Source organism: Chiloscyllium punctatum, chromosome 15 (assembly GCF_047496795.1).
Source record: "Chiloscyllium punctatum isolate Juve2018m chromosome 15, sChiPun1.3, whole genome shotgun sequence".
Lineage (NCBI taxonomy): Eukaryota > Metazoa > Chordata > Chondrichthyes > Orectolobiformes > Hemiscylliidae > Chiloscyllium > Chiloscyllium punctatum.
The window spans coordinates 94,089,033-94,111,449 of NC_092753.1; the positions used below are offsets into that span (position 1 = coordinate 94,089,033).

A 22,417-nucleotide genomic window follows, 5' to 3' on the forward strand; every position below is an offset into this window, starting at 1 on the left:
CGAGTAAGTCACCCCAACAGTATCCAAAATGGTATACTTGTTTTTCAAGGGAATGATCACAGGGAATCACCGCACTGACTGCTTTTACCCCCTTTTACAGTTACCCAGCTTTCTTCGTGCCGAGGAACTACTTCCCTGTAACTCTTACCTATCACAGCCTCTGTCTCCTGAATGATCCTGCGTTCAACCAGTTCCTACTCCAGTTCCCTAATACAGTCTTGGAGAAGCGAGAGTTGGGTGCACTTCCTGCAGATATACTTGGATGGGACACTAATGGCATCCCTCACCTCAAACATCATGCAGGAGGAAGATTCCTCTCCCTGCAATGCCATCCCTGTTAGTCTCCTTATCAGAAAGTAAATAAAAAAAAGAGAAGCTTACCTAATGTGTCCCTGGTGTTTAAGGTTAGAGGAGGTGGTTAGGTGGGAGGCCTTACTAGGGTAGGGGCTCTGGTTTAGAAAACACTTATATAGCTGAGGTTAAAAAAAAAGCTCCCTTCCCAGAAACCTCTGCTCTCCAAAGTAAGCTTTTAAAGATTTAAATTTGTTTTATTTTAAAAAGTGACATCTCAGCTCAGACAAGGCGTTAAAGGTATGAGGTTAGAGTCTGGCTGTATTCCAATCTGGAGTCAGACTGGTTCTATTTCCAAAGTCAGAATTTATAAAATGTCATATGGATTATAAAAAATATTATACTGGATTAGTGGTGCTGGAAGAGCACAGCAGTTCAGGCAGCATCCAACGAGCAGCGAAATCAACGTTTCGGGCAAAAGCCCTTCATCATGCCCGAAACGTTGATTTCGCTGCTCGTTGGATGCTGCCTGAACTGCTGTGCTCTTCCAGCACCACTAATCCAGTATTTGATTTTCAGCATCTGCAGTCATTGTTTTTACCTTATAAAAAATATTGCCTACTGATTGTGTGCTTTTTGACCAAATTGAATGTATCTGCAAATACAATTCTTCAAATACAAATTCACCCCATTGACTTATGTTTGAGTGTGTGCGCATGTGAGGGAGAGAGACAGTGAGAGTGTGTGTGTGTGGTGGGGACAGAGGGAGACAGTAGTAAGAGTAATTGTGTGTGCATGTGTAAGAGAATCTGAGAATGTTCTTGACCAAGTGTGTGCGGGAGTGCGATGGAGTATATGCCTGTGGTGGGTGGGTGGGTGGGTGTGTGCTTGAGAGAGAGCTTGTGTATGAGAGAGGGTCAGTATGAGTGAGTGTGTGAAAGAGTGAGAGTGAGAGAGTAGTGTAGTAGGGTCACCTGCATTATGCCATGAACCCAAGCTCCCAGTTGAGGACATCCTCATGAGTATCAGCCTCTGCTCAGCCACTCAGCATTGTTGTGCATCCTCAAGTCCGCCTTGAAGGACAGTCACCCGAAGATCCGAGGTCGAATGTCCCTGACCACTGAAGTGTTCCCCGATTGGAAGGGAACATCCTTGTCTGGCAATTATCGCACGGTGCCTATTCATCTGTTGTCACAGCGTCTGCTTGGTCTCGCCAATGTACCATGCCTCAAGGCATCCTTACCTGCAGCGTATCAGATAGACAATACTAGCTGAGTCCCATGAGTACCTACCATGTACATGATGGGTGGTGTCCCCAAATGTAATGCCAACACTCTGACATGTCCTTCAGTGGTTGCCATGACAGGGTTGTACGGTGTTGCGGTCGATGTTGTCCTGAAGGCTGGGCAGTTTGCTGCAGACTTAATAGCAAACTAGGTTTGTTTAGCATATTGCATCAGTGTGCAACACTGATCATTTACTATAAATCCTGAGTCCTATGATCCTACTCCACTAGCTACCTAATGAAGGAGCAGCGCTCCAAAAGCTTTTACTTCCAAATAAACCTGTTGGAGAGTATAACCTGGTGTTGCCTGATTTTTAACTTTGTCCACCCCAGTAACACTGGCACCACCACATCATTTCAGTAATCAGCACAAGAATGTTACTAGAATATGTCAGAGACACAATGACTGACAGAGTAGAGAGAGGTAACTTGTGATGGGCCAGGCATGTCTCACAAAAAGAAGTGAACCTTTCAAAGAGATCATGGATTTGTTCGTCAGGAAACGAGCTGTGGATATTGTAAAAACAATGACTGCAGATGCTGAAAACCAAATACTGGATTAGTGGTGCTGGAAGAGCACAGCAGTTCAGGCAGCATCCAACGAGCTGTGGATATTGTCTACATTCACGCCCAGAAGATATCTGATAAAGTTTCACAAGAGAACGCACAAGTGTTTAGAATTAGAAGTGATCTTGTGATGAAAGGTGTCCCATATATTATCATTTTTAAAGCTGATTTCAAACGATTAGAATGCAGGTGTTGGTTACTTTTGCGTAGGGTTTAAAAAATTAAGTAGGTCACTCAGTCTTTTCGAAAACATGACCCAATCCAGTTTGTGTCAGAGAACAGGAAACCTATGGAGTGTTATAGAAAATGATATGTGTGGGAATGTAAACATTCATTCATTCTTGGGATGTGGCAGCTGCAAGCTGCCCTGCCTTTACTGCCCACCCCAGTTGCCCTTGAGAAGGCAATAGTGAGCTTCCTTCTTGAACCATGGCAATCCACATTCTATAGATTGTTCCACAATGACATTAGCAAAGGAATTCCATGGTTTTGACCCAGCAAGTGAAGGAACTGTGATAGGTTTCTAAATCAGGATGGTGAGTGGATTGCAAGGAAACTTGCAGGTATGGCGTCCCCATGTCCTTCTAGATGGAAGTGGTCATGAGTTTGGAAGGTGCTGTTTAAGGATCTTTGGTGAACTTTTGCAGTACACCTTATAGATGGCATACACTGTTGCTACTGAACATTGATGGTGGCGGGCGTGAATGCCTGTGGATGTGGTGCCAATCAAGCTGGCTTTGTCTTGGATGAGTGTCAAGTAGTGAATATTTCATCATCCTTTTGATTTGTGCCTTGTAGATGATGGCCAGACTTTGGAGAGTTACTTGCTGCAATATTCCTAGCCTCTGTCCTCCTCTTGCAGCCACTGGCGAGTCCACTTGAGTTTCTGATCAATGGTAACCTGAAGGTTATTGATTGTAGGGGATTCAGTCATTGTAACAACATTGAATGTCAAGAGTTAGTGGTTGATTGTCTCTTAAAGGTGATGGTCTTTGTCTGGCATTTGTGTAACTTGTCACTTATCAGCCCAAGTCTGAACATTGTCCTGATTCCTGATGAAGAGTTTATGCTCGAAACGTCGACTCTCCTGTTCCTTGGATACTGCCCGACCGGCTGTGCTTTTCCAGCACCACACTCTTCAAGTCTGGACGTTGTCCTGATATTCATGCATTTGAACATGACTGTTTTGGTATCTGAGGAATGATAAATGGTACTGACTACCGTGCAAACATCAGCAAACATCCCCACTTCTGACCTTGTGATGGAGGGAGGATCATTGATGAAGTAGCTGACGATGATTGGGCCTGGGACACTACACTGAGGAACTCCTGCAATAGGTGCTGAACATTGTGCAATCATCGGTGAACATCCCACTTCTGACCTTACAATGGAGGGAAGGCCTACGCATCTGCCCTAAGGAACTCCTAAACAGATGCCCAGAGCTGCGATGATTGACCTCAAACAACTACAACCATCTTCCTATGTGCCAGGTATGACTCCAACCAGCATAGAGTTTGGCCCTGGTAACCACTGATTCTAGTTTTGCTCCTTGATGCCACATTCAGTTCGGAAAGCCAGCAATTTTGGAGACATGACAAGGGTCAGAAGAAGAATGTAATTTATCTTCTTGAAAGGTACAGTTTATAGAATAAGTTACACTAGTCAAAAGTTCGTTCAAGTAACTTCTAGATGAGGAGTGTTTGGTTATAAATTGACATATTTTTAAAAGACTGAGTAAGTGTAGGCTTTCAGTTTTGAGAGTTATTCATGCAAGAAAACTTCAGTTCAAAGTAAAGAACTGGGGAAAAAGCAATTGAGTTAAACTTAAAGATTTAAGATATAGGAATAATCTCTCTGGCTTTGACGCTGTAAAGAGATGATATTGGTGAATCAATGAAAACTCCAGTTTACTATATGTTCTGAGATTTTTCAAGCTGTGTTCTAGATTTAGATTTGGTTTTTTTTTACCATTTTTCATATACGGAACCACTCTTATTATTAAGGAAAATCTGCAGGTTTGTCTGTTTCAGCGAAAGACCTCCACGTTAAGAAAAAATAATGATCTACCAAATCAGGTTTCATTCTGGGATCCTACCAACGGTAACAGCAGGTGGGGCCATCACCTCATAATGTGGCTTGGTAGATGGTTGAAAGATAAATGAGATGAGAAATGAGATAAATTTTTAAAAATGAGTGAATTAACAGGGTGGAAAGTGGCATTTCGCAGGGATCTGTGCTAGCACCTCAGTGAATTAGATGCCAAAACAGCTTACAAGTGACACAAGTTTGGGAAACATACCAAATTGTGTAGGTGGAAGCAGGAACTTACAAAGGGATACTGACAGATGAAGTGAGTGGAAAAAACAAAGGCAGATGGAATTTACTGAAGGAAGTGCAAGATTATCCACTTTGGTCTGAAGATAGATCTGAATTTGTCCTAATGGCATGAGATGCAAAGGAGAAAAACAAATTACTCAATGAGTGCACAGGTAATAAAAAAAAGTCTAATGGAACCTCGGCCTCTAGCTGAAGGGGACTGGAATACTACTGAGAGAGAAAGGAAGTCAAGAAACACTTGTATATAGACGATGTAGTGGAAACCTGGACCTTTGTTCCCCAAAAGATGATGGATGCAGGGTCAAAACCCAAAAAACATTTTTAAAAGCAAAAACAAGGAATATTGATCTAAGGTGCATAAATAGATTTCATATTTCAGCTATAATCCAGCAGTATGGTGGAATAGTTTCAAGTGGCCGAATGGCCTCATGTTTCTGTGACATTTTCAAATTCATTCACTGGATGTGGGCACCACTAGCTAGGTTGGCATTATTTGCCCATCTCTAGATGCCCTTGAGGTGATGTTCAGCCAATTTTTGACCGTTGCTGTAGGGAGACCCACAAAACCATCAGTGAAAGAGTACCATGATTTTGACTTTGTGACACTAAAGGAACAGGGATATACCTCCAAGTCAGGATGCTGGGTGGTGGTGTTTCTATGTTGAGGCTGCTCTTGCTCTTCTAGATGGTCATGGTCACAAGTTTGGAAGGTGCTGTCAGAGGCTCCTTGGTGAATTTCTGCAGAGCATCTTGTAGATGGTACATGCTGCTACTCCTGAGAGTCAGTGGAGGAACCAGTGAATATTTGCAGATGCAGTGCCAATCACGGCATGTTTTGGATCATGTCAAGCAACTTGTGTGTTATTGGAGTTGCAATCATTCAGGCAAGTGAAGAGTGTTCATAGAACAATATAGAACAGTAATGTCCTTTTTGTCCTTGATGCTGTGCTGACCTTTTATCCAACACTATGAACAAACTAACCTACATCCCTTCATTGTACTGTCATCCATGTGCCTATCCAAGAGTCATTTAAATGAACCTTAAATATTCCATCACACTCTTGACACGTGGATGGTGGACAGCTTCGGGGAGTCAGGAAGTGAGTTAATTTATGCAGGATTCCTAGCCTCTGATCTGCTCTTATAGTCACAATACTTACATTGCTAGTAGAGTTCAATTTCTACTCAGTTGTAACCCCCAGAATTTTGATATTGAGGGAGTCAGTGATGATAATGTTCTTAAACTTCAAGAGGTGATGGTTAATTATCTCTCATTGTAAATGGCCAATGCCTGGCATGTGTGGCATAAATGTTACTTGTTATTTGTCAGCCCAAACTGTACTAATCCTGTTACTATAGCATTCTCTTTACTACCTCGGATGTCCACAGATAACTCTTGATTTGGAGATGCCGGTGTTGGACTGTGATGGACAAAGTAAAAAATCACACAACAGGTTATAGTCCAACAGGTTTAATTGGAAGCACTAGCTTTCGGAGCACCTGATGAAAAAGCGGCGTCCCGAAAGCTAGTGCTTCCATTTAAACAGATAACTCAACAGTCTGTATCAGTCAGCTACATTCCAGACACCAACTTCAGTTGGACTTGTTAGGTTTCTCTTATAAATACCTCCATCTTAATGATCCCAAGGCAGTTAACTGTGAAACTCTGCACTAGTATTTTTGCTTGATGATAAATTTCTTCACAGAATGCAGCATCTCACATGTCTGCTTCCCACTTAACAACTTCAGGTCCCAGAACTTTCTCTTCATGAGTGCTCTAAATAAATAATTGAATGATGTCCTTCACGTATGTACGTGACTAAAATGTCTAACCTACAATAAGAGTTTCAAATTACAATCAACAGAATTAGTTATCAGGAGATTTCTAAAAGACCAACAACTTCACAAAGTATCCCAAGCAGTTGCATGGTGAGTTGGCAGAAGCAGGATCGTTGGAAATGCTTAGGTCAAACTGAAAGGCTAATTCTGTTTCTGAGCATTTCCAGCATTTGGGTGTTTTTACTCCATATTTCAAGGTTCTCGAACCACAAAGCCAAAATCAGTCAAAGACCCAAGTTGTAAAACACTCTTTGAAGGGAGAAATGTTACAATATGGGTGAATTGTCAGGACTTATTCAACCAATAACACAGCTGAGGCACAGAAGAAGCAGAACTGACCTGAGCAGGTAGACAAATATTTAAACTAGGCATACAGGGATGGATAGATTTATTGTAAATAATGTTGACTTTTTGTTACTTTTGTATTTTTAATTGGGATTGAAATGGGAAAAAGGACTTGTTTTAAAAATCCAGGATGGTGGAAGAGATTGTTGCACTTTTTAAAGACAATCAATCAACACTTATTACTTGTTTACACTATTACTTGTTTGAGCAATGGGGTCACATTACAACAGACAGACTGGCACTGGGAGTGTGCAAGTAAGATTTGACTGACAAGTATCTGATTTGTCTGTGGAGTGATTATTAACTGTTGATGACAAAGGCCTTGTGTATGCCAACAACTATGTGACTGGCTATTAGGTAGCTGAACAGCTTGCGGGTGTCAACAAGATGGCACAGAATTCTTTGAACCTTAGACTATAAGACCATAAAAAAAATAGAAACAGGATTTGGCTATTCGGTCCCTCAAGCCTGCTCCACAATTCAACAGGATCATGGCTGATCAGACATTCATCACATCCACTTTCCTGCCCTTTCCACAGAAACATTGAATCTCTTCCTGATCAAGAATCTCTCAGCCTTACTTATACACATAGAGTCTGCCCCCATAGCTTTCTGAGGAAAGGAATTCCACAGACACAACTCTCAGAGAAGACATTCCTTTTCATATCAGACTGAAATTGGCACCCGAATTCTGAAACTATACCCTCTGATCTCAGTGAGGGGAGCATTTACCTCTCAACATTTACTCTCTTAAGCCCCTTAAGAATCTGCAATGTTTCAATCAATTCACCTCTCATGCTTAACTCCAATGAGTAGGATGCCAGTCTGTTTAACCTTTGCACATAAAATAATCCCTCCACACCAGGGATCACCTCAATGAACCTTCTCTGAACTGCCTCCGATGAAATCATATTCTCCCTTAAGTAAAGGGACCAAAAGGGACATCTGGCAGCACTCCAGATGTGTACAATTGCAGTACGTCTTCCCCTACTCTATACTCCAAACCCCATAAAATAAGAGCCAACATTCCATTAGCCTTTCTGATTACCTGCTACACTGTGTGCGAGCTCTCTGTGGTTTGGGCACAAGTACCTCCAAGTCTCTTTATGAGATTAGATTAGATTCCCTACAGTGTGGAAACAGGCCTTTCGGCCCAACAAGTCCACACCGACCCGCCGAAGAGTAACCCACCCAGACTAATGCACCTAACACTATGAACAATTTAGCATGGGCAATTCACCTGACCTGCACATCTTTGGACTATGGGACGAAACCCACACAGACACGGGGGAAAATGTGCAAACTCCACACAGACAGTCACCCGAGGCTGGAATTGAACCATGGTCCCTGGCGCTGTGAGGCAGCAGTGCTAACCACTGAGCCACTGTGCTATTGCAGCTTTCTATAGATTTTTCTGCATTTAGATAGTTTGCTCTATTGTTCGCCCTCCAAAATGAAGTTGACATTTCCCAAACTATATTCTATTTGCCAACTTTTGCCTACCTACTGAAATATCAATATATCTTTCTCTAAACTTCCACAGTGGGTCTTCCCACCTATTTTTATGTCATCTGCAAATCTGGCTGCAGTACCTTTGCTTCCTTCCTCCAAGTTATTTATATTGCAAACAGTTGCGGTCCCAGCCCGTGGAACCCTATTGGTGACAGGTCAACAACCTGAGAAAGAACTCATCGTTCCCACTTGCTGTTTTCTGCCCATTAACCAATCCTCTACCCATGCCAATATAGTAGTCCAGCACTGTGGGCTCTTATTTTATGACTGGACCTTTTGTGAAGTACCTTGTCAGCAAGAATATTTTCCCACATCAGCTGCTATAAGTTGTTTTTTTTTCATCTAAAAGGTCAGAGACTTTATAAACTGTGAGGTGTTCTATGTCTCTTGTCAGCAAAAGTACCTTGAGAAAGACAGGGTCAGCATGCCCTGGCAAGACAAAAGGATCATCTCAGCGAACCCTATTGACAGGAACATGAAGAGCCTTCCTTTTTCTCTCCACCCATAAAACCACATTTTTTTATGCCTGTCTGCTGTGTGTGTAGTGGGAGGTTTATAATTCTGTTTGAGTATTACCCAATAGACAATCAACAATTTATAGTTGTTACCTGGAACTAAAACTATTTAAACAGTAATTCTTATTAGGGGGAGAAACCTGGTGCGTGCTTTCTTTCAATCTGGCTCTAAAAGGCAGGCAAATTTGGGAATTTTGTGTAGTTTTATAAAATCTTTAACTTTGTGATGACAGTGGGAATAGTGGGGCAGGGAGCAGTGAGACTAAGCAGAGATGTCTGGACTAATTGAGGGAAATAGAACAGATACATCTACAGGGGGAACTAGATAAGAATGAGACAAGAAATGTTTGGATGAAGGAAATTAGGAGGTTTGAATGGACCATTGACACCAACATTGTCTAGTCATAGGGTTATACACCATGGAAACAGATCTTCGGCCCAACTCGTCCATGCCAACCAGTTTTCCTCAAATGAACTAGTCCCATATGCCTGCATTTGGTCCATATCTCTCTAAAACTTTTGTTAGGTTCTTTTCCTGAAGTTTCACAGACGAGATGCAATTCGCACATACCAACTTCTGCAAACAGTTAAAGTTTATTAAAGCCTGTACGAGCTAGGTGACCCCTCTTCACAGAGTGCGAGGTCGAGTCAAAGTGAGGCCCCTTAACAAAGAAACTATATCCCTTTCATACAGGTCAGTTGACTATGCTCACCGAAGCTCTGGTCACTTCCACATAGTCACATTCCACTCAAGTCAACTCCCCAGTCACTCCCACACAGTCACATGTTACCTCAGGTACAATGGTCGGATGAGATCACCCTCAGAGATAATGTAAATACCCTAATCCTGGGGAATCATTAATGCAAATTATTTCCCAACTCAATGTTTCCCCAAGACAATGCAGGTGTGATCACCTATCTTCAGGAAATGGCTAGAAAACATTTCTGAATGGAAGAGATTGAATGATGTTTGATTTGATAACAGTAGGGGGAGTAGTAGCAAATGACTGTCTAATTGGAGTGGGGGGGGGGGGGTGTCATTCTCATTCTGTCGTCCCCACCTACTTCCAGAATGTTCACTCAGTGTAGTTTAACCCTTTAATATTGCATTAATGTCTGGAGGGATATTCCCATTTAATCTTTTAACATTACACTTTCCTACCCACATAATTGCCCAAATGTCTTTTAAATGTTTAATTGTATTCGCCTCTACCATTTCCTCTGATACCTCATTCCACTCCAACCTGTGTAAAAAAGTTTCCACTCAGGTCCCTTTCAAATCATTCCCATCTCATCTTCGACTTATGACTTCCTTACCCTGGGGAAAAGACCTGGTGATTCACCTTATCTATGCATCTCATGATTTTATAAACTTCTACAAGGTCACCCCTCAGCCTCCTATGTTCCATGGAAAAGCATTCCAGCCTATCCAGCCTCTCCTTATAATTCAAACTCTCCAGTCTCAGTAACATTCTTGTAAATCTTTTTTGCACCCTTTCCACTTCAATAACATCCTTTCTATAGCAGGGCAACCAGAATTGTATGCAGTACTCCAAATGTCTTGTGACTTACCAATATCTTGTACAGCCTTAACATGACATCCCAACCCCTGTACTCAATGCTCTGATCAACGAAGACAAGCATGCCAAATGACTTCTTCACCACCCTGTCTACCCATTACACCACTTTCAAGGAACTGTGTGACAACACTCCCTAATGCCCTACTATTAATGTGCAAGTCCTGCCCTGGTTTGTCTTATCAAAATGCACCCCCTTGCATTTGTCGAAATTAAACTCATCTACTATTCTTCCCACTGGTCCAGTTGATCAAGATCCTATTGTACTCTTAAATAACCTTCACTGTCTACTACACCACCTATTTTGGTGTTAACCACAACTTACTACCCACGTCTCTTATATGCTCAGCCAAAGCATTTATATAGATGACGAACAACAGTGGACCCAGCACTGATTTTTATGGTACACTGATGGTCACAGGCCTCCAGCCTGAACAACAACCCTTCACAACCACCCTCTGTCTCCTACTATCAAGCCAATCTTATATCCAATTGGTTAGTTCTCCCTGAATCCCAGGTACAAAAGCCGGCTGACTATCCCTAGTCAGTCTTTGTCTTTCCAAATGTATGTGGATCTTGTGTCACAGAATCCCCTCCAACAATTTATCCATCACTGACATCAAGCTCACTGGTCTGTTGTTCCCTGGCTTTCCAAGCAGCCTTTCTTAAATAATGGCACAACATTAGCTACCTCCAATCTTCCAGTACCTCACCTGTGCTTGATGATCTAAATAACACTGCTCGGAGCCCCATAATTTCTTCCCTGTCTTCCCACAATGTCCTGGGATACACTTGATGCATGTGAAGACCTCCAGCACCTCCTCTTCTGTAATGTGGACTCTTTTCAAGGCATCACTACTTATTTTCCCCAAGCTCCCTAAGGTTCCATATTTTTCTCCACAGGAAACAGGGGCGCAAAATATTTGTTTAGGATCCCACCGTCTCCTGTAATTCCACACATTGATAGCCTTGTTAACCTTTAAGAGTGCCCTATTCTCTCCCTAATTACTCTTTTGTGATTATACTTGTCAAATCTCTGCCAAAGTTCTCATTGCCCCTTTTTGCCATTCTGATTTCCCTCAAGTGTACACTATACTCATCAAGGGATTCATTTGATTGCAGCTGTCCAAACCTGACACATGCCTTTCCCTTTTTCTTGACCAGAGCCTCAATATCATCCAGTGTTGCTCCCTCCAACCAGCCTTACCCTTCACAGTAATGGGATCATGCAGTCCCTGAACTTTTGTTATCGCGCTTTTAAAAGCCTCTCACTTGCCGGCTGTCCCTTTACCTGCAAACAGCCTCCCCCAGTCAACTTGTGAAAGTTCATGTCGAATACCAATTAGACCCAATTTAGAACTTTAACTTGAACACAAGAATTCCTCCCTATTCGAGGCCTCAACATGAGTGGGCCAAATGTGCTAAATTCTATATCAGTTATCAATATCATTAAGTTAGGCAGGAATTGAAAAAGTAGGCCCTTAAGGGTGGTAATATCTGGTTTACTCCCAATGCCACCAGCTAGTGAGGGTAGGAACAGTAGGATAGGACAGATGAACGTGTGGCTGAGGAGGGGAGAAGGATACATGGTTTTGGATTATTGGAATGTCTTTTGAACAAAGCAGAGAACAAGGTAGGACCAGTAAATTAAACTACATTTATTCCAATGCAAGAGGCCAAACAGGTAAGGCAGATAAACTCAGGACATGAATGAGAACATGGATATTATAGCAATTACAGAGATTTGGCTCAGGGATGGATAGCACTGGCAGCTTAACATTCCAGGGTATAGATACTATAGGAAGAATAGAAATATGGGCAAGAGAAGAAGGGGAATGGCATTTTTGCTTAGGGATAACATTATGGTTCTACTTAGGACGGATCTTCCTGGGAATATGTCCAGGGAAGTTATTTGGGTTGAACTGAGTATTAAGAAAGGGTTTGTCTCCTTATTGGAATTGTATTATAGACCCCCCAGTAGTCAGCAAGAAATTAAGAAATAAATTTGTAGGAGATCTCAGTTATCTATAAGAATAATAGGGTGGTTATGGTCGGGGATTTTAATTTTCCATACAGACTGGGACTGCCATAGTGTTAAGGGTTTAGATGGAGAGGAATTTAAGTGTGTACAAGAAAATTAAACCTGTTGGACTATAACCTGGAGTTGTGAGATTTTTAACTTTCTTCAATAACACCACGTTAGCCAACCCCCAGTCTTCAGCACCTCACCTGACCCTGTCAATAATACAACTATCTCAGTAAGGGGTTTAGCAATCACTTCCCTAGCTTCCCACAGTGTTCTAGAATATACCTGATTAGGTCCTGGGTATTTATCCACCTTTATGCATTTTAGGATATCCAGCATCACCACCTCTGTAATATGACATTTTTCAAGATCTCGCTATTTATCTCTCTACATTCTCTATCTTCCATATCCTTCTCCACAGTAAACACTGTTGCAAAATACCCATTTATTATCTCCCCCATCTCCTGCAGTTGTGCCTGTGGGTGTACCTACTAGAGAAGGTGCAAAACTTGACCTACTCTTGGGAAATAAGGCAGGACAGGGGACTGAGGTGTCAGTGGGGGAGCACTTTGGGGCCAGTGACCATAATTTTATTAGTTTTAAAATAGTAATGAAAAAGAATAGACTGGATCTAAAAGCTGAATTTCCAAATTGGAGGATGGCCAATTCTCATGGTATTAGGCAAGAACTTCCAAAAGTTGATTGGGGGCAGATATTCACAGGTAAAGAGATGGCTGAAAAATGGGAAGTCTTTGGAAAGAGATAATAAGAATCCAGAGAGAGGATGTTCCTGTTAGGGTCAAGGGCAAGGCTGGTAGGTGTAGGGAATGCTGGATGACTAGAGAAATTGAGGTTTTGGCCAAGACTATGAAAATGTACATAGGGTGGGGTCGAGTGAACCTCTAGGGGAGTACAAAGGAAGTTGGAGTATGCTTTAGAAGGAAATCTGGAGGGCAAAAAGGGGACATGAGATAGCTTTGGCAAATAAGGTTAAGGATAATCCAAAGGGATTCTACAAATACATTAAGGACAAAAAAGTAACAAGGGAGAGAATAGGGCCCCTTAAATACCATCAAGGCCACCTATGTGCACAACTGCAGGAGATGGGGGGAGATACCCTTATACCCTTAAATGGGTATTTTGCAACAGTGTTTACTGTGGAGAAGGATATGGAAGATAGAGAATGTAGGGAGATAAACAGCGAGATCTTGAAAAATGTCATGCTACAAAGGTGGTGATCAGGTATACTCCAGAACTGGCTCAAAAGTAGAAGACAGAGGGTGGTGGAGGGTTGTTTTTCAGACTGGAGGCCTGTGACCAGTGGAGTACCACATGGATCGGTACTGGGCACTCTACTTTTTGTCATTTACATAAATGATTTGGATGCGAGCATAAGAGGTACAGTTAGTAAGTTTGCAGGTGACACCAACATTGGTGGTGTAGTGGACAGCGAAGAGGGTTACCTCAGATTACAATAGGATCTTGACCAGATGGGCCAGTGGGCTGAGAAGTGGCAGATGGAGTTTAATTCAGATAAATGCGAGGTGCTGCATTTTGGGAAAGCAAATCTTAGCAGGACTTATATACTTAATGGTAAGGTCCTAGGGAGTGTTGCTGAACAAAGAGACCTTGGAGTGCAGGTTCATAGCTCCTTGAAAGTGGAGTTGCAGGTAGATAGGATAGTGAAGGCGGCATTTGGTATACTTTCCTTTATTGGTCAGAGTATTGAGTACAGGAGTTGAGAGGTCATGTTGCGGCTGTACAGGACATTGGTTAGGCCACTGTTGGAATATTACGTGCAATTCTGGTCTCCTTCCTACTGGAAAGATGTTGTGAAACTTGAAAGGGTTTAGAAAAGATTTACAAGGATGTTGCCAGGGTTGGAGGACCTGAGCTACAGGGAGAGGCTGAACAGGCTGGGGCTGTTTTCCCTGGAGCGTCGGAGGCTGAGGGGTGACCTTATAGAGGTTTACAAAATTATGAGGGGCATGGATAGGATAAATAGGCAAAGTCTTTTCCCTGGGGTTGGAGAGTCCAGAACTAGAGGGTATAGGTTTAGGGTGAGAGGGGAAAGATATAAAAGAGACCTAAGGGGCAACTTTTTCACGCAGAGGGTGGTACATGTATGGAATGCGCTGTTATAGGATGTGGTGGAGGCTGGTATTGAAGAGGCATTTGGATAGGTATATGAATAGGAAGGGTTTGGAGGGATATGGGCTGGGTGCTGGCAGGTGGAACTAGATTGGGTTGGGATATCTGGTCGGCATGGACAGGTTGGAGTGAAGTGTCTGTTTCCATGCTGTACACCTCTATGACTCTATGAGAGGGGAAAGATTTAAAAGGGACCAAAGAGACAACTTTTTCACATGGAGGGTGGTGTGTGCATGGAATGAGTTGCCAGAGGAAGTGATGGAGGCTGGAATAATAGCAACATTTCAAAGACATCTGGATGGGTATATGAATAGGAAGAGTTTAGAAGGATATGGGCTAAATGCTGGCATATGGAACTTGATTAATTTGGGTTATCTGGTCAGATGGCCAAGTTGGACTGAAGGGTCTGTTTCAGTTTCTGTATGACCTGTGACATTTGGTTGAAAATAGTCAGTGCTTTGTAGAAGCTCTGGAATATAACTGTTAATTTAACATTTATCAACTGATAACTGGGGTTTCATACATTTCAGCAGACCAGTGAATCAATTGGAAACCAAAGGCTGTTCAACTAATCAATGTGAGCATCCAAACTTCTTGTACAATTTACGATTTCACAGCCACATGAAAGTTACATCAACTCAAATTGAATGACTTCTTCAATGACAGGAATCACATGATGCAATACTGTGCTAAGCAAACCAGGGGAATTCCACAGTCCATCCCTAGTCTGTGCTGAGTTAGTTGAACCAAGCAGAGCAACTTTCCAGTTCAGATAGTTTGTGTACCCTTAAGCAATAAAGACATAAGACGAGCGATTAGCTGTGTCCCATTTTGAACAGCATTTATATAAATGCATCAGTTGAAAGCAGGATCTGGGCCAACTGTGACACCCTTTTGCTTGAGCTGCTTACTGATGCTCATTAGATGGAAACAGATGCGAGCCATGCTCTACAGGTATTAGGGGATAGCCATCATCTGCAAATCCAATACCTGCCAACCAGGATCCTTAGTAACCAAACACATCCATTCAACAACTTGAATCAAAATACAGACCAAAGGTAAGTTTTATTTTCTTATAATTTAAGAATACATCCAGATGCAATTATTTTTCCTTATTCCGAACCAATTTCAGTCTAAGGAACACTTAGGATTTGTTTGATATACTCATTCTTTGGATGGGATGTAGACATCACAGGCAAGTCCAACAGTGACTGTCCACCTCCTAGACAAAGTGACTTTCTCGACATTTCTCGACAGTTAAGGGTCAGCACAACTGCCTGTAGACAAAATGTAGAATTTTACAACTTCAGCTGCAGATGTTTCCCTATTGATGATCTGGCCCCTTGCACGCATCTTTAGCTAATGCCATCAGCTCCACAAACACCATAACAGATCCAAAAGTGTTTTGTCTTTAAAATATTCCTCCTCCTTTTGGGCAATCCTTCAAAATAGAGGATAAACTGTTTCCCCTCCAGTTCACTGGGTTGTTCAAAAGTTCTTAACTCCAATGCATGATATGCTGACCCACTTGCCCCTGAAAGATTGAGCTGGGTGCTTGGAAGTTTCTGTACTCTCTCCAATGCCTCGACATCCCTCTCCACAATATCACTCGCTGTGTTCAGTGCATTCCTGAATGAATCTTCGCCACTTTGATAAGTCTCAAGCCCAGAGACTCCCATGAATTGATGTGGATATTTGACCTCTTCACGATGTTTTGAGGTATTCCTGTGGCCTCCTGGGTAGAGCAGTTAATACTGGAGCCCTGTGTCAGGTATACGAATGATATGCTCAAGTGGAGCTGGTTTTGAGTGATTAGTGCCTTGGTGCTGAGCATGTAGACTGGGAGAGGGCACTACTATTGTAGGTAAATGTAGGGGAATGGGTCTGGGTGGGTTGCTCTTCGGAGGGTCGGTGTGGACTTGTTGGGCTGAAGGGCCTGTTTCCACACTAAGTAATCTAATCTAATCCAATCTAATCTAATCAAACCTTTCTCTGTACACAATTTGGACAATGCTATGAAAGCATCACTGACGGTAAAGCTCAACTGCTTTGAGATGCTTGTTGCAGGTTATCCAAGAAAAAGACTGGATAGTCATCAAGCTTGGTTTCAAACTGCTGGATTCTTCTTGACATCAAAGCAGCATTTCTGATCTCATCACCATCTTGATGCCTTTTTTTTTGCTCTATTTCACACATTTCCAATCAGATTTCCGGTTTTCGCCTACCACTGCTGTGACTTCAGGGGCAGGTATTGGCCAGGAGCTATTATCAGTATACTATAAACAGAGGCTCAAGTAATATTTTGGGGATCTAGGATCATGGCATGTGATGGAATTTCAATTCAATGAAAATCTGGGATTAAGAGTCTAATGAAGAATATGAAATTGTTGCCAATTGTTGTTTAAAGACTCCATCTGGTATGCTAACGCTCTTTAAGGTTGGAGCCATCCTTATCTGGTCTGGTCTATATGTGACCCCAAAACTACAGCAATGTTTTTCACTCTTAACTACACTTTGTGCAATGAGGAGTGGGCAATAAATACTATCTTAGCCTGCAATGCTCACACCCTGTGAAAGGATTATTAAAAACGTCAATCTCCTGTTACGCTTGTGTCTGGCTCCTGATTCGGGTTTGTTTTCTCAGCTTCAGATGGTACAGCAGGATGGGTAGTGTATAGGGAGGGTAGCAGTGAGGGCCAGGGCAGGAGTCCAATAACCTAGGACCACCAGCCTAATGTGGAGTGTGTGTCTGGGAAAACAGACCATGGCAGTCCCTTTCCGTACTGAGGAAGGGAAGTGGGTTGCAAATACAGAGTCGAACATATTCCTGCACAGACTGTGAGCATCCTTCACAGCTGAGTCTGACCTCCAATCATCTTTGGAAAGCTTCCCCAGTAACTCATCAGCAAGTGCCGCTGGACAATGACAAAATTCTTCATTGGACTGCCCGGTTCTCTTAAATGCACTATCAGCTTTAATTGGTGCAAAAGTGTGTACACGTAAGATAACGGACTAAATCAAGAAGGGATTCTGCACCAATTTTGTCTCTAAAATAATGTTCTTGTCCTAAACAGTATGTATTCTGTATCTTACTCATGCCCTCCTAAATAAGTATTGCTGAAAAAGACACAGTGTCAGAGCTTTTCGTCTTGCATTCATAGAGATGTACAGCACAGAAACAACTCATCCGTGCCGACCAGATATCCCAACCCAATCTAGTCACACCTCCCAGCACCTGGCCCATATCCCTTCAAACCCTTTCTATTCATATATCTATCCAGATGCCTTTTAAATATTGTAATTGTACCAGCCTCCACCACTTCCTCTGGCAGCTCATTCCATACACGCACCACCCTCTGCGTGAAAATGTTGCCCCTTAGATCTCTTTTATATTTTTCCCCTCTCACCCTAAACCTATGCCCTCTAATTCTGGACTCCCCCACCCCAGGGAAAAAAGACCGTCTATTTCAGAAGAACACCAACTAAAAGTGAAAATCATCACTTACACTTCATGAGAGATTGGCAGGCGGACTCTAGTAACCAGAGGTGTTGCCATGGAGAATATACCTATTAAAGCTGATTGACAGTTAACTGCCAGGCTTTGTATAAATGATAAGCCTGACAAGTTGACTCTGATTAGTTGAGGCACTGTCCTCAGAAATTAACCAGTGTTGAATTGAAATAGGCACACAGGCTGTGTATGTTCTTCCTGTCTGCAAAGAACAGGGCCCTCTGCATCACACTGCAAGCCCAGCTGACAAACCTAAATTGCTTCTCAGCGTAATTCTTCTCTCACACAGAACTATCCAGCAATGCCAGATGTAAAATTATTCAAATTCTGTATCACCAAACAACTATTCGCAAATAAATGTTATACACATAGCCTAATATAATGTAAATGGATCTCAGTAATAAATCAACTACAATCACAAAGTTTGCATTATTAAAGGAACACAAGTACACAGAATTGTACATGGTCAGGCTGTCTCTATCACCTGCTGAAAATGTGTTGCTGGAAAAGTGCAGCAGGTCAGGCAGCATCCAAGGAGCAGGAGAATCGACGTTTCGGGCATGAGCCCTTGACATTGATTCCTGAAGAAGGACTCATGCCCGAAACGTCGATTCTCCTGCTCCTTGGATGCTGCCTGACCTGCTGCACTTTTCCAGCAACATATTTTCAGCTCTAATCTCCAGCAGCTGCAGTCCTCACTTTGTCCTGTCTCTATCACCTCACCATTTGGTGCCAATTGGCAGGAGAATCAACAGATGTTTAGATGTTTCCTAAACTAAGGAGACGTGTCAAACTACCTCAGCTTCCACCCTACAAATCCTTTTTACTCACCTTTGAAATGGCCAGCATTCCCAGAAAGGTAAAAACAATGACTGCAGATGCTGTAAACCAGATTCTGGATTAGTGGTGCTGGAAGAGCACAGCAGTTCAGGCAGCATCCAAGGAGCTTCTCCCAGAAAGACAATCTGAACTAATTCTTCAAGTACAGCAGCATTGACATTAATAATTGAGATGAGGTTGCAACCAACTGCTCAAAATGGCAAATTGTCAACAAGCTGCATTATGCATTGAGTTCAAATAAGACAGAAAAGGAAAGAAAAAGCAGCAAATCCTGCACTGAAACTCATGACCCCAGTAGACACTATCCTCGAACTATGCAACAGCTATTGACAGGTAACTCAGTCTAGCATGGGTATCTGGTAGCATCTAAGGATTGCAATTTCAGAATTCCCGTTACACTCAATCTCTATGCTATATTTTGCGTGAGATGTTACAATTACTCTCTGTTTACCCCCACAAATGGAGACAAAAAGATAATCTCATGAAAATATTTTGAACAGGGGCAGGGCAGCTCTCTGTGCCTTGATCAATATTCATCCCTCAACTAACATCACAAACACAGTAACTGGTTATCATTGCATTGCTGCTTGTGACAGCTTGCTGTGCACAGGTTGGCAGCTGCATTTCCTACATGATAGCGGTGACCACACTTCTAAAATTTGTCAGTAGCTGTAAAGCACTTCGAGGCATCCAGCAGTCAACAGAAATGCAAAAATTACAACCAAGTCTTTCAGTGGCCCCTTTAGAATAAACTGATTTTTAAACACTGTCATGTAATGTTATCTATTATATAACATGCCATAACTCCATTTTAATCCCTGATGGTGCTCAGATTCAGTGTCTTCTTTACAGGCAAACTTCAAACTCCATAAAACAGAGGCTGCTGAGAGCCAACTTATGCAGCAATGCTGACCTAAGCCCCTAACCAATATCTACCATCACTGTCCTTCCATCAACCCTTGACCAATTTCCTGAAAGACTTATCAATAATTTCCTGAGCATTATCCAAAATAAATTACAACTTTGCCAGAGCTATTATCCTTATCTGATAACAAGGCCAGCTCAGTATTTGATGATCTCTCTCCATATATCTCAATAGCAGATACAGGTCAAACAGCTCCTCAGGTTTGCTCTACCAATCAATTAGATCAAAGCTGATCTGTGCCATTAGCCCAATAAAGCGGTCTTTGACCCCCATTCTCTGATTGCCTCACCTGACAAAGCAAAATTCAATCCATCTCAACTGTGAAAGTGCCAATTGAACAGAAGTCTTAAGCAAGCCTTTTGAAAGAGTATTCCAGATTTCTACAAATCTAAGTAACCAATTCTTGATTTCAAACCAAATTCAATATCGCTGGGTTCAAATTACAGCCTGCGCTTGTACCACACTACATCTACAAATTTCTGTATCCCAGTCAATGCTATACAGTCCTCCAACTTTGGCCCTCTTCATACCTGCCACATCCATCATTATGTTATCTCAATTCTAATTCTGGAACAACCCTAAGCTGTCATCGCTTGCTAACACCCTCAAAGCTGCATTTTGGTTGACTCTCAATCGATCTGGTCACAAAGATGGTTTCAAGTACTTCAATATTTTACACTAAAGGTCTGTTGGGATTTGAAAATATTGACGCTAGCACGAACAACCTTGGTTAGTCCAACCAAGTTAGTCTAACGGAGAACAAAGTACAAAATGGGCAAATAAAACTGGAAGGAAGACAATAGAATCGTTTCAATAAATTAAGGTCTCAAAACAACTCTGTACAAAAGCAATCCATGAATCTTAAAATAGAAATCCATGAATCCGATCACTATGCAAGCAGATGGGTTGTCAAACATGGCATTAATTGAAAGGAAATGAGAAAAAATGCATTTGCAATACCTTGTCTAATAAGGAATCACAAGCAACAGACAAGAGCATCTTAAAAGCTGCATCTGTCGACCTTTAAATCTAGGCCATCATAGAGAAAATATGTCAAGAGTATATCTTATAACAATATAGCTAAGATACACAAAATCACAGACAATATTTACTTAACAATCACTTTACTCATAATCACTTAACAAAATTCAATTGGTAAATTACTCAATCATTCAACAAAGGAAAAGACTTCAGCTTATTTAGCATCTTCCCTGACCTTTGGCTGTAATGTGCTTTGGGATAATCAATCAGGAACTTTTGAAATATAATCAGTGCTGTAATCTAGGAAAAGTGGCAGTCATGTTGTACATAGCAATACCCCAAAATCACTATGTGATCATGGTCATGCCCCGATAATACACTGTATTGGCCATGTCACAGGTCAAGTCCCCTATTCTTCTTTCATATAGCATTGTCAGCTTATTCCTCCTCCACCCGAAAAAAGCAGCTCAAAGAATGACTTTTTAACATCGCCTCTGGAGGGAAGGTACCTCAGACAGTGCAGCACGCATACCAGTTCATAACCAAAAAATAGAGAGAGAAAATGCATCATGCAATTCAGAAAATTTAATTTCTTTGCAAGAACAAAATTGTAACAAGTTGCAACTACAACGTCATTAATATGCCAAGATATTCCACAGGAGCATTATAAAACAGGATTCGACACTGAGGAAGGGGAAAACCTAATAGCTTGTGGTTTTAAGGAGTGTCTTGAAGGAAGAGAGTGGGGAGAGGTCGGAGTGGAAAATATGCAGCTTAGAAGCTGAGGGCAGAAACAAATACAAGAACAATTTTGTTAGGGAGGGAAGAACACAGATTTGGGGATAGTCACAGATAGGTGTACACAATATATAAATAACAATGGCTTTAGAATTGTCCCTTAACGTGGGCTGGGTCTAATTCTGGGCTGTGCCTGAAGGGAGGGAAAATTCACTTGAAGCTTTAACACAATGCCCAAAGTGACCAGAACTTGCCGCCCTCACCCCCTCCAAGAACCTTCCAGACCAAAATAAACAAGGTACAAATTTCATTCTCGGCCAGATTGAAAAGTCGAAGCCTCCCTGCCCTGGGTGGAGTACCCTGGAGGAGCCTCTGGGCTGATGCCAGCTCCAGTAACACCTTGAGCGTTATTATTGTTGTTATTACTGATGTTGTTGCCATACTAGGCCTGAAGCCTGCGCCTCGCGTACCAGCAGCAGCGGGGCCAACAGGGTCCTGAGGCGGTGAGGGAGCGGCAGCGGGGCGGACCCTCTGGGGGTAAAGGAGGGCGGGTTCATACGGGGCAATGAGGGGTGGGGTCGGGGATGGAGGAGACGGTAAGATGTGGCGGGAGACCTCTCCTGTCCTGTTTGTTTACCTTCTGTGAGTGCTGCTGCAGGACATTTTGTTCCACCGTCATGGCCGATCCAGAAACAGAGAGAAGCTGCAGAGGGGGCGGGGCTGGGGCTGGGAGGGGGCGGGGCTTGGGCTGGGTTAGGGGCGGGGCTGGGGCAGGGAGGGGGCGGGGCTTGGGCTGGGTTAGTGGGCGGGATTTGGAGCTGGGTGAGGGGCGGGGTTTGGAGCTGGGTGAGGGGCGGGGATTTAAGCTGGGGAGGGGGCGGGGCTTTGGATGGGTGAGGGGGCGGGGTTTGGAGCTGGGTGAGGGGGCGAGGTTTTTTAGCTGGGAGAGGGGGCGGGGTTTGGAGCTGGGTGAGGGG

General features: G+C 42.6%; 1 protein-coding gene across 3 annotated transcripts in view; it reads right to left on the reverse strand.

Annotated features, from left to right (window-relative positions):
- usp25 (ubiquitin specific peptidase 25) overlaps positions 1–22,155 on the reverse strand; it is a 201,872-nt gene extending 179,717 nt beyond the window's left edge. For all 3 annotated transcript variants that reach the window (XM_072585756.1, XM_072585755.1, XM_072585757.1), the window contains exon 1: positions 22,078–22,155. In XM_072585756.1, coding sequence (XP_072441857.1) covers positions 22,078–22,119 — 42 coding nt within the window. In that variant the 5' untranslated portion in view covers positions 22,120–22,155. The remainder of the gene's footprint in view (positions 1–22,077) is intronic.
- Between the last annotated feature and the right edge of the window lie 262 nt (positions 22,156–22,417).